The following is a 12,596-nucleotide window of genomic DNA, read 5'->3' on the forward strand; positions in this document are numbered from 1 at the left end:
AATCCCCAAAGGGATGATTTTGTTAATCAGCATTTGGGATGTACATCAATGTATCATCCATTTTCTTATACCTTAAGATCTCGGATAATTGTTGTGTGATTGCCGCAGAGAAAATGCAGGATCTCCCGGTCATACGGCAATATGAGAGGGGTAATGCAATTTTCAGATATCCATTTTTGCGTTTTATGCCATTTGGCCATTGTCAAACCCCCACAATTCAGGGAAGAGTTGTACACCCCTCTAAAAAAATAGTCTCCTCCATAAAATGCTAAAATTGAGATATAAAATTGCGCTACCCATCTCGTATTGAGTGAGGCAGCGTATAACTGCGAGATCCTGCATTTTCTCAGCCACCATCCTGAGATGGGTTTTTGAAAGATAAATGCTGCGTTTTTTCCAGGGTTCGGAAGCCGCGCTATCAGCCGCGCGGCTGCGGCTGCGGCTGAATCCTAATTTGCGGCTGCGGCTGCGGCTGCGGCTGCTTAAAGTTATGGAAGTGGCTGAGGCTGAGAGTGGCTGAGGCTTAGTGCGGCTGAGAGTGGCTGCGGCTGAATGCGGCTGAGGCTTAATAAGAATTGGGGTGGCTGAGGCTTACAGTGGCTGAATTGGAATTTTGTGGCTGAGGCTTCGAGCGGCTGAGGCTTACAGTGGCTGAGGGTGGCTGAGGCTTACAGTGGCTGAAGGATTTGTGGCTGAGGCTGCGGCTTACTGAAAGCCGCGCGGCTCATAGCGGCTGCGGCTTACAGTGGCTGATTGGAAAATTAAGCCGCGCGGCTGAGTGAGGCTGAGGCTGAGAGTGGCTGATAACATAATTAAGCCTCGCGGCTGATTCTGAGGCTGCGGCTTACTGAAAGCCGTGCGGCTGAGGCTGTGGCTGAATTAAATTCAGCCGCGCAGCTGAATGCGGCTGCGGCTGAATACAATATTAAGCCTTGCGGCTGATCTTATGGCTGATTATAAAATAAGCTTTGCAGCTGAGGCTTCGGCTAAATTGGATTTTTTAAATGCATTCTAGGACATTTTTTGGAGAGTTGAGGGTGGTTAGGGGTTGTGAGAATAAGAGTGGAGGGAAGAGGGGGGAGACAGCAGGATTTTTTCAAATGTTTGATTCAGAAGTTTTATTCTAGTACCCAAAGTTTTATACTGGTACTCAAAGTTTTATACTGGTACCCAAAGTTTTAGTCTGGAACCCAAAGTTTTATAATGGTACCCAAAGTTTTAGACTAGAACCCAAAGTTTTATACTGGTACCCAAATTTTACTGGTAACCAAAGTTTTATACTGGTACACAAAGTTTTATACTGGTACCCAAAGTTTTATACTGGTACCCAAAATTTTATACTGGTACCCAAAGTTTTATTCTGGTACCCAAAGTTTTATACTGGTACCCAAAGTTTTATACTGGTACCCAAAATTTTATACTGGTACCCAAAGTTTTATACTGGTACCCAAAGTTTTATACTAGTACCCAAAATTATATACTAGTACTCAAATTTTATTCTGGTATCCAAAGTTTTATTCTAGTACCCAAAGTTTTATACTAGTACTCAAAGTTTTATACTGGTACCCAAAGTTTTTATACAGGTACCCAAAGTTTTAGACTAGTACTCAAATTTTATTCAGGTACCCAAAGTTTTATACTTGTACCAAAAGTTTTATACTAGAACCCAAAGTTTTATACTGGTACCCAAAGTTTTATACTGGTACCCAAAGTTTTAAACTGGTACCCAAAGTTTTATACTGGTACTAAAAATTTATACTGGTACCTAAAGTTTTATACTGGTACCCAAAGTTTTATACTAGAACCCAAAGTTTTATACTGGTACCCAAAGTTTTATACTGGTACCCAAAGTTTTAAACTGGTACCAAAAGTTTTATACTGGTACTAAAAATTTATACTGGTACCCAAAGTTTTTTACTGGTACCCAAAGTTTTATACAGGTACCCAAATTTTATACTGGTACCCAAAGTTTTATACTGGTACCCAAAGTTTTATACAGTTACCCAAATTTTATACTGGTACCCAAATTTTATACTGGTACCCAAAGTTTTATACTGGTACCCAAAGTTTTATACTGGTACCCAAAGTTTTATACTGGTACCCAAAATTTTATACTAATACCTAAAATTTTGTTTTAATATTGGTACCCAAAGTTTTATACTGGTACCTTAAGTTTTATACGAGTACCCAAAGTTTTATACTGGTACCCAAATTTTATATTGGTACCCAAAGTTTTATACTGGTACCCAAAGTTTTATACTGGTACCCAAAATTTTATACTAATAGCCAAAAATTTATTCTGGTACCCAAAGTTTTATACTGGTACCCAAAGTTTTATACTAATAGACAAAAATTTATTCTGATACCCAAAGTTTTATACTGGTACCCAAAGTTTTATACAAGTTTTTTAGCAGTAGGAATTTATTTCAACATCTTTAGTTATGATGCAGTACAAAGCCTATCAACTCCCAGACGACGAGCCGATGCGCTACATGTTGAGCCACGGTCGAGGGTTTCTATGACATTAACTCAAGGTCCAACAACCCTGGATAACTAAAGGGAATTATATCTTTCCTTTGCGCCTGTTCATGTTGCACACCTAGCACCTAGGAACCATTTAATGTCTTCAGTTATAACGCAGTGTCTGCGCGAGATTCGAACCTATTACATCCCTGATGACAAGCAGATGCGCTACTTGTTGAACCTTGGGGAACCAATTCTTTCCTTTTCTGTATTAGTTTAAGTGACATATATCCAGCAACCAACTTTTTTTATTGAACTACCTGCCTGAAAGTTTTATGGTAATGAGTTACGCCTGTTTATGAGCCAAGGAAATCCTCCTACTCCAACTTTACATGTTGCACACCTGCCATAGCAGCAGTAGGAACCATTTAATGTCTTCAGTTATAACGCAGTGTCTGGCCGAGATTCGAACCTATTACCTCCCTGATGACAAGCAGATGCGCTTCTTGTTGAACCTTGGATAATTAAGAGGAACCAATTCTTTCCAATTTAAGTGACATCTATCCAGCAACCAACTACCTGCCAGAAAGTCCTATGGTAATGAGTTACGCCTGTTTACGAGCCAAGGAAATCATACTCTAACTTTACATGTTGCATACCTGGCATAGCTGCAGTAGGAACCATTTAACGTCTTCAGTTTTCGCGCAGTGTCTGGCCAAGATTTGAACCTATTACCTCCATGATGACAAGCAGATGCGCTACATGTTGAGCCATGGTATGCAGGTTAAATTTGTCTTAAAAATAATCGTCTTTAAAATGCTTATCATATGTACACTTGCAATAAATGTATTTGTCATAAAAACTTACCTCTTATGAAAAATGTTTTTTTACAAAAGTGCTTTTTATTACAATTATTCATGGGTATAATTTTTATGACTAACTTTTTATGTCACATAATCTTAATGACAATGTAATTATGAAGTTATTACAAAAAATACTAAACAATAGGTACTGGAAAAAGAAGAACTGAATTAAAATAATTTTTTGGGGGGTAGGGTGATTTTTATTGGGTGGGGAGGGCCAGGGCGAGTAAATCACATTTTTAATTTTGGGGTGATGTTTAATTTTTTTTCTAAGGCAATTTTTTTCTGGTAGTGTGATGGTACCCTCCCCCAAAATAGTTGTAAACCTTCCCAGTACCTATAAGAAACTACCCTGAATAGGAGCACCATATCGGTTTAGTAGTTAGCGAGATCCTGTAGTACAAACATATAGACAGACAAACAAACAGACATCATAATACTTAATGATCTAAAAATAAGACAAATTTTCATTTTGAAATATTGGAGCTCTGATAGCTTTTTGGTACGGTAACAGCTTTGAACCATCTATCATCCGGGTTCGAATCCCAGAAGAAAAAAAAATTTGGGGGGATGAACGGTGACTTTTATTATTTTTTTATGGGAAAATAGGGGGGAGTTTGGTTGAGCACCCACCAGTTTTAATTTTAGTTTTTTAAAAAATTCAAAAACTTGGAAAAGGCAATTTAAAAAGTTTACATTAGTTCAGTAGTTATCGAATTCTTAATCTACAGACAAAATAACTCTCCATACTTTATACATTTCCCCAAAAAAATTATAAACTTTCCCTGGATCAATAAGAAGCTTCACATTACCACTTTATATAATAGAATATGTGGATATATTAAAAAAAAGAAAATTTGTTAATAAAATTATGGACCTCATTTATTGGCCAGTTAATTTATATATCCCATAAGAGGGGAGAGATGGATTAAAGGGGGTGTATGGGGGTTATTGTTATTTTAGCCAGCTGAGATTATTTCTTTATCAGAGTACATGAAAATATGGACAACATCAAAGTAATAATATATCGATTCATGTATTGCTTATAAATTCAGAAATTGTATAACATAATGATAAAGATAAAGAAACATTTTTTTTTATAATAATTGCAGTTTCGAAAATAAAATCAATTTTAGTAAGCATCTTTGTAAAATAAACAAAATCGGATGATATATGATAATCATTTAACTATTTCAATCTATCGAGTAATAAAGATTATGTAGATTTTTTTGCATATTATACAGGACAATTTATTGCATTTTACAGACCTTTTTTAACCAACTTTAAAAAGTAAAATACATCGCTGTTTAAATTTTTTTTGTTAGAAAACATATTAGGATAATTTGTGTTCAAAATAAACACACACACACACCCTCCCCCCTCCTCAAATCTTAATTTAATTATTTTCATTAATTTAAAAATACTATGAAAAATGAAATATGTATAAATCTTTTTTTTTGCATAACTTTTTTAGTGTCTCTCATCAACCACAAAGTATTAAATACATTTAAAATTGAAGAAATATCTAAGTAGGAGAAGCTTGATTATATAGAACAAGTATTGCGTACCTAAACGGAAAAATAATAGAGAAGCTACTATATAACTTGAGTATCACAAAAATTGATTGCCCCCTGTGAGGTTTGAACTCACGGTCCCTAGTTTACAAGTCTACCATTGAGCTAAATAGGCCACTTGTACAAGAAAAAAAATTTAAGATAATGCAAATTCATAGTGAATATTAAGTAAATTCTGAAAAATTTGTATCTTTTAAAAACAATAAAATTAGGCAAACGTCAGTAGGGCAGTTACCCTATAAATAGTATTCAATAATATTCATAAGTATCAACGTTCAAAAACGTATTGCTCCTGGTGAAATTCGAACTTATAACCCCGGCATAACAGTGTAGAAGAACCGTGCACTAACTGATTGCGCCACTAGAGCTCTTACATTACAGGTTCAAACTTTTTGTAGTTGTTCGAGATGGTAGTTTCTATGTTGTAATTTTAAAAAAAACTTAAGATAAAATTTTTATAAAAGAATATGAAAAAATTTAAAAGTATAACATTTAAAAAAATTATTTTTGGGCGATGGAAATGTCTGACCCCCACCCCAAAATTAGCTCAAAACCATCCAATGTCAATATATATATAACTAGCGGCTACGCCCCTAGAGGCCTTTAGGGGGCACTTGAGGAAGAGAGAGAGTCAAATTTAATAACCCAATTTCTTATTTTAAATTTTTAAAGAAAAGTAAAAAAAAAATTTTTTTTGGGGGGGGGAATTTTTTTTAGGGGGGGGGGCCTCCCCCCTCATTTTTAATTTTAGTTTAAAAAATTTTAAAAAATTTTTCTTTTTTTGAGGGGGGGGGGGATTTTTAATTTTTTTGGGGGGTTGGGGGTGTCCCACCCCAAAAAAAATAGTTATAAACCTTCCCAGGACCTATGAGAAGCTACCCTGTTAAGGAGAACCCGATCGGTTCAGCGGTTAGAGAGATCCTTTGGTACAGACACACAGATACACAGACACATAGACATCCTGTTACTTTAGTAAAAGGATTCCTGAGAAGGACAACATTGTCAGTTCAGTGGTTGCTGAGATCTTAAGCTTCAGACAGACAAAATTAAATGAAAATTAAGCCCCGCGGCTGAATTGACGGCTGAGGCTTGTACTAATTTAGCACCTGCGGCTGCGGCTGGGGCTTACAATATCTCAGCCGCGCGGCTGTGTCAAAGCTGCGGCTGAATTAAAAAAATTAAGCTGCGGCTGAGGCTGCGGCTTACAAATATCAAGCCGCGCGGCTGCGGCTGCGGCATAATCATAACTTTGCAGCTGCGGCTGAGGCTTTCTTGAAGCCGCGCGGCTGAGTGCGGCTGCGGCTTCAAATTATTAACAGCCGCGCGGCTGAGTGTGGCTGAGGCTTCCCCAACTATAAGCCGCGCGGCTGATTGCGGCTGAGGCTTAGAGGGGCGTTGGCTGAATGAGGCTTAGTGCGGCTGAGGCTTAATGTGGCTGAATTGGAGTTTTGTGGCTGAGGCTTACAGTGGCTGAATGCGGCTGAGGCTTACAGTGGCTTATGTTTTCTTTAAGCCGCGCGGCTGCGACTAAGGCTGAGGCTTATTGGGTGGCTGAGGAAGCCGCGCGGCTGATTTTGAGGCTTCTCGTAAGCCGCGCGGCTGATGGTGGCTGAGGCTGAGGCTGCGGCTGCGGCTTCCGAACCCTGGTTTTTTCAATTCGCGAAATTTAAACAGAGTTTACAACTATTTATTTAATTATTTCGCTCTTGTTGGTACGGCCTTCACAGAAGAAAAACATATTATCTTCAATCCATTTTTGCTGCATTTTAATTAATGCATCTTTTTAGAGCTGTATTAGACATTATACAAATGGCTAAACTAATAATTTTAAAATTTTGAATTCTTAAGGTTGTATACTAGGTTAAAATCCTTTCGTCTTCGTTCAATCAATCAATGTCTGAAAAGGTCCAAAAAACGCGGCATTCATCCTTTAAAAACCCATCTCTGTTGTGTGTACGTAATAAAACTTATATCAGGGTGACAAACAGAACAAGAACAAGAAACGATCCAAAGGCATCGTAATCATTGATTCATCCAACACTGTGGGTAAGCTTAATAATGGATATACAATATGTGGATATTGTAAGAGATTCTCGCTTACCCTGATAATATGCCTCTTCCAGTTGGCAAATGTAAAGATACCCACATCATCTACCCTCCTACTGGAGTAGACAACCGATCAATAAATGATGTCAATTGGGGGAACCTAAATTGACGACAGAATTTCCCCTGTCATAATATCCATGTATTCTATATCCATTAGCATATAATATATATGTTAGTTAGAATAGAGCCATGAAAGGACTAGCTTTTTTATTTATAATAATAATAGTGATATTGAACACAGTTATTTATGATTTCTTTTCATATGTCCGTCCATAAGTTTAACTAAATCACTTTTGCAAGTGTATTAAAAATTTTGACTTACCCCTTCAATTTAAACCGAAGGGGGTGCAGAGAGGTGTGATGTTTAGGGGGTGTTATACAAACAACATCATGTGGGGTATAATGTGGTGTTAGCCAAGATTTGCATGTTCAATTATTATATATTAATTATTATATTTAAAAGACATAGTAATTGTGAAAAATTAAATTAAATTTTGTTATTCTCTATATTAATTACGTTGTCAATAGCATAGCTACTCTAGAATTAAATTAACAATCCAAATGTCAGATTGTGTGCCAGTTTTATAAATCTCTTTAAGACTTTATTTTAAAAAATTTACAAATAACTTAAAATAATGATTTTTCTTATTTATTTTTGATAAGCTTCTCGTGAAGGAAGGAGGGGACATTGGACTGTATGTATATTCTACTTACAAATTTTAAAATCACTTCTTTCATTTGTTAACTTTAATCGAATCTTAATTTGATGGTTGAAACTGAAAGAAATATTTATATTCTACGGAGGGGTTCGAGTAAATTTATCATCATTTGGGATATACATACATAAAGTTGTTCATTGTCCTATCCCCTCTATAAACCTTCCCTGAATCTATGAGAGCCTAAGTGTAAAGGAGAAACCTATCGGTTTAGGGTTTACAGAGATTGTTTTGTACATACAGACTTAGCTCCTGTTACATTTATATACGGGCTATTGTTCTTGATAATCTAGCTTAGAACTTTTGTCTTATACATCTAAAAATTTTTATTCTCATTTATTTTTCAAGTAGTTAGATATTTTTGTTTAATTAGTTCCCTACTGCGCTACTCATGGATGCTGTCATCCTTGTTACAGGGAAAGACCAGAAGATCAAAGTTATAGATGTGAAGAAGAGAGAAGAGAAGAAAGACAGGCACGTCACAAATGTCGTCGTTATTTGTTAGTAGATGCGCGCAATAATTTACTATATATCGGCTGTGCCTTTTTGGGATAGTTTTTCCTTTGAACTAACAACCGCTTTTTTTTTGGGGGGGGGGGGAGAAGTCTTTACCTACAGTTAACCATGTAGTGCGTTCCAGTACCCAAATATGACCTTACCTAACCTAACCTAAAATAATACTTAACTAAAAATTATGCCCCCCCCCCCTTATTTCATATGCAGGGGAAATGGGTTAACAGTGCTTAACTGGGTACTTTGTATGAAAGCACCTTTCATTACATTACAATTTACTTATTTTCTTTGCAATTTACATAATAAAAATATTTTGACAACTTTCATTTATTGAAAAATGAAAATAAATTTAAATGCTTTTAGAAAGCATTATACTATTATCAAAAATAAGTAAATATTTACATAATAATATTTTATAACAAAAATGTAACAAGAGATTAAATTCTAAATGACAGATTAGTAGTGCATTTTGAAATAGATCATCACATAAATACTTTACTTCTATGTAAAAACAGTATTTCTTAGAAATTATAAAAAAAATATAAAAAAGTATCGAACAAAGTAAGTTATGTAAGAGAAAATATGCAAAAACCTTAGAAAATTACGAAACCTATAAAAACAAGGTTTTGTCTTTAAAGATGACCAACAGACAGACGAAAAAAAAAACAATTTTCATAATATTTGCCTATTAAATCTTCAGCTGTCTATCTTCAATAAATGCCGAGTAAATCACATTTCCTAATAACGTTACGGACTTACGTACAGACGAACTAACGAATAGAGGCGTTGTTCATATAAGTGTAGTATCTATGTGATATTCAAAAACTTCTATATGCATCAACTTAGGCGAAAGAAGTTTAGACATTTTTTCAAAAACTATAGTTTCTTCACCTTTATATTGTTTAACCTAAATATAAACACATCTTTGGTGCAAAATAAATTGTCTAAGTTTTAATAAAATGCCAAATATAAAAATCAGGGCTTGGTAACTATAACAGTATTCAGCCACTATGAAAACATATTTAGACTCTATATGTTTTAGTAAAGAAGCTACTCTATAATTAATTTTGTCAGTCAGTCCGTTACGCTAGGGGGAAATGTGATTTTCTCGGCTTCTATTAAATATGGTTAGCTTAATGTTTTAGTGAAGATTCCTAGGACATATGCGCATCTAATATATACATTGTTTTGTCTGTTTGTCTGTTAGTCACGCTTTAAGTAATCATACGTTATTCTTTTAAGGTTTAGTGATTTTCCTTGAACGTTTTCTCTATTTTCTCTTTTTTTACGTTGTTATGAGAACTATTCATCTGCTCTGTAACTTCTGTCTGTTTGTCCATTCCATGCTATTTTTGTGCTAAGTTAATTAAGGATGATGTCATCATTGATTTGGAATGTCTACTATTTTAAAATTTGAATCTTTATATTCATACTAGCGGCTTCGACCCTAGAGGCCTCTAGGGGCACTTGAGGAGGGGGTAGTCGAATTTGATAACCCAATTTCTTATTTTAGATTTTAAAAGAAAAAGTAAAAAGTAAAAAAAAATATTTGGGGGGTGGAATTTTTTTTTTTGGGGGGGGGGGAGGGGTTGCCTCCCCCCATCCCCCATCATTTTTAATTTTAATCAAAAAATCCAATTTTTTTTGGGGGGGGGTATTTTTCATTTTTGGGTGGGTTAGGGGGTGTCCCATTCCCCAAGAAAATAGTTATAAACCTTCCCAGAACCTATGAGAAGCTATCCTGTTAAAGAGAACCCGATCGGTTTAGCGGTTAGCGAGATCCTTCGGTACAGACACACAGATACACAAAAAGAAAAACATCCTGTTACTTTAGTATAAGGATGTATATTTTGTGTTATCTAAATACGAATCTCAAATTACTCTGTAAGGCTTCTTCTTGTCTCTTCACTTGACAATTTTAGATTGAAATATTTAGTTTGTGAGTGAATTGCTTAGTTTTAAATTGTAGTTTTTTTATTTACTAGCGGCTTCGCCCCTAGCCTCTAGGGGCTTTGCCCCAAGAGGTAATTTTCGGGGAAAAAAAATTGCAGCTGCCCCAGTATCAATTTCAAATTTTCGGGAAAAAAAATTGGATCTGCCCCAGAAAATAGCTTAAAACCACCACAGGACCAATAGGTATATACCCTGAAGAGTAGAATCTGATCGGTTTAGCGGTTACCGAGATCTTAAGGGACAGACGGACATACAGACAGACAGACGGACGGACAGACAGACAGACTGACGGACGGACGGACGGACAGACATCAAGCTACTTTGTATTATAGATATAGAAACAGGGTCCGTATTTCTGTATGTCCACAATGCATTATTTTTTGCTTATGTCATGTCACAACCATTATATCGCTTTTAAACTTTCTTTAATAACTAGAAGTGAAGTTTTATGTTTGGGAATGTTAATTATCTCGTCTGATTTGTTTTGCTTTTATGGTTGTTTTCATCCTTGTTTCTTTAAATTTTACTCAGGGATCGTAGAGGATAGGACAATGGAGGATAAATTCCTAAAATTTTTAAACAATATTACACCTTTTATGTATTAAAATGATTTGATGAAAAGTTTCAAAAATTAATTTCAATAAAAAGTACCTAAAATTCTTAAGATAACATGGTCAAAATACTTTAATTACAAGTGTAATTTACAGACTTATATCCCATTTCTCCAAGTATTGTACTAATAATTGAATAACGACATTTGTGCCGTTTGAATACAAAAGACGTCATAGCGCGGCGGATATAACAAGTGAGCCGGTCTACGCAAGCATCAACAAATCCGCCACAAACCGGATAAACTTTAGAAACCTGGAGAACGCCAAGGAAACGGACATAAACGGCGGTTCCGGCGGAATCGGCGGTAAAGACTCAATCAGTCAAGCTGTACCGGCCCAACCGCCGGCCATTCCGCCTATACGTTCATCAAGTTTAATGAATTCCCCGGCGGTTGAAAGCACGGGACTTTTTACGGATCTTGTGACGCCGCCGTCGAGTATTTCGGCAGGACTGAGCGATGCCGTCAAGCCGCGCTCCAGCGGGAAAGACTATATCATGTATGATAGTGATATTTATGCGGAGGTCTACAGTGAGGCGTTGGATCCGCCAAACGGTTTTGATAAACAAACTACAGGATAGTAGAATATTCTTACATTAATTGATTATTACTTAGATCTTACACAAGATTTTCATGTTCTCTAATCAAGAGAAACGTGCAGCGGGCTAATATAACGATTTTCTTCACTCCGTTTACTACATCACATTTTCTCCTACTAAATGAACGAACTGTGCTCTGAGCCCACTTTCTCTTTTTGAATCATTGCAATTTAAAACAAAATAAAAAAACCACATCTATCACTTGCAGATCTGATAGTTTACCTTCTACAGCTAGTTTTAACCAACATTTCAATACTTGTTAAAAGTACCCAAAGTTTATAAGCCAACGAATAAGTGTACATTTTCATAAATTTTTAGTAAAAAATATAATTTACAGTACCTAACCCCCCCCCCCCCCCTGCTAATCAAATAATATTAACCCTTAACAGTCGGGCCCCTTGCCGCACCTTAATCGGTAGAAATATCAAAACATAAATTTCAGCGGCCGCAGCTGCACTTAGTAGCTGCCAGCTGCCGCAGTCGGCGGGAAAACGGCGGCGGATCTTTATGCAATTTTAATACGTTATGTAGACATGTGAGAAAAGCTTAAGTTTAAAATTTGACGTGTCTAAGACAAAAATTGCGGCCACAGGAGTCTTTTAAAGATTTCTGGAGACCTGGGGGATCAGGACCTGCAGGATCATACCTGGAACCTGAAATTGACTTGAACACCTTATTTTATATCAGGATGTACTATTAGAGGATATTTTAGTATTTTGGTAAGATAAAATGCTTTGTTTTAGTGAAAAAAATATTTTTGCTCTTTACCTGGATGACCCTCCCAGGTTTGCTGGCATTCTGTGCCCGCCAGGATGGAGATATTCACAAAATTCCAACTCTAAGTTATGTGTCATACCCATACTTAAAAAGTCACGCAGTTTGGGCTCTTTATCTTTCACACACAGAAAATGAGATAAAAACCGGTTCAAATCCAGCAAATATTAATCGGTTTCGAAGCCCTACTGTACTTGAACGTAGTTTTTCCCAACTTTTGACAAAACTGTGTAAGAATATTTGATTGACATAGGTGATGACAGCAACAGTTTGACAGGTAAAGATGAAGAGGGTAATACTGACATGGACAAGGACGAAGATTCCAAAGGCTTAGACGAGGAATATGTTTAGTAATATTTAAATGCTTAACAAAAGTTCTTTAGAAAAAAAGAAGTTCAAATATTTAAAGTGAATATACAAAACAT

General features: G+C 36.1%; 1 protein-coding gene across 8 annotated transcripts in view; it reads left to right on the forward strand.

Moving 5' to 3' along the window:
* LOC145331865 (uncharacterized) overlaps window positions 1-11,402 on the forward strand; it is a 99,694-nt gene extending 88,292 nt beyond the window's left edge. For 5 of the 8 annotated variants that reach the window (XM_080176711.1, XM_080176710.1, XM_080176715.1 and 2 more), the window contains exons 34-36: window positions 6,877-6,946; window positions 8,139-8,196; window positions 10,968-11,401. In XM_080176711.1, coding sequence (XP_080032837.1) covers window positions 6,877-6,946; window positions 8,139-8,196; window positions 10,968-11,379 — 540 coding nt within the window. In that variant the 3' untranslated portion in view covers window positions 11,380-11,401. Of the gene's footprint in view, window positions 1-6,876; window positions 6,947-8,095; window positions 8,197-10,967 lie in introns of all 8 variants that reach the window. The other 3 variants (XM_080176714.1, XM_080176713.1, XM_080176718.1) reach the window with 2 other exon arrangements.
* Window positions 11,403-12,596: the final 1,194 nt, after the last annotated feature.

This window comes from Acartia tonsa, chromosome 11 (genome assembly GCF_053477335.1).
Source record: "Acartia tonsa isolate MP-2025a chromosome 11, ASM5347733v1, whole genome shotgun sequence".
In the NCBI taxonomy this organism is placed as follows: domain Eukaryota; kingdom Metazoa; phylum Arthropoda; class Copepoda; order Calanoida; family Acartiidae; genus Acartia; species Acartia tonsa.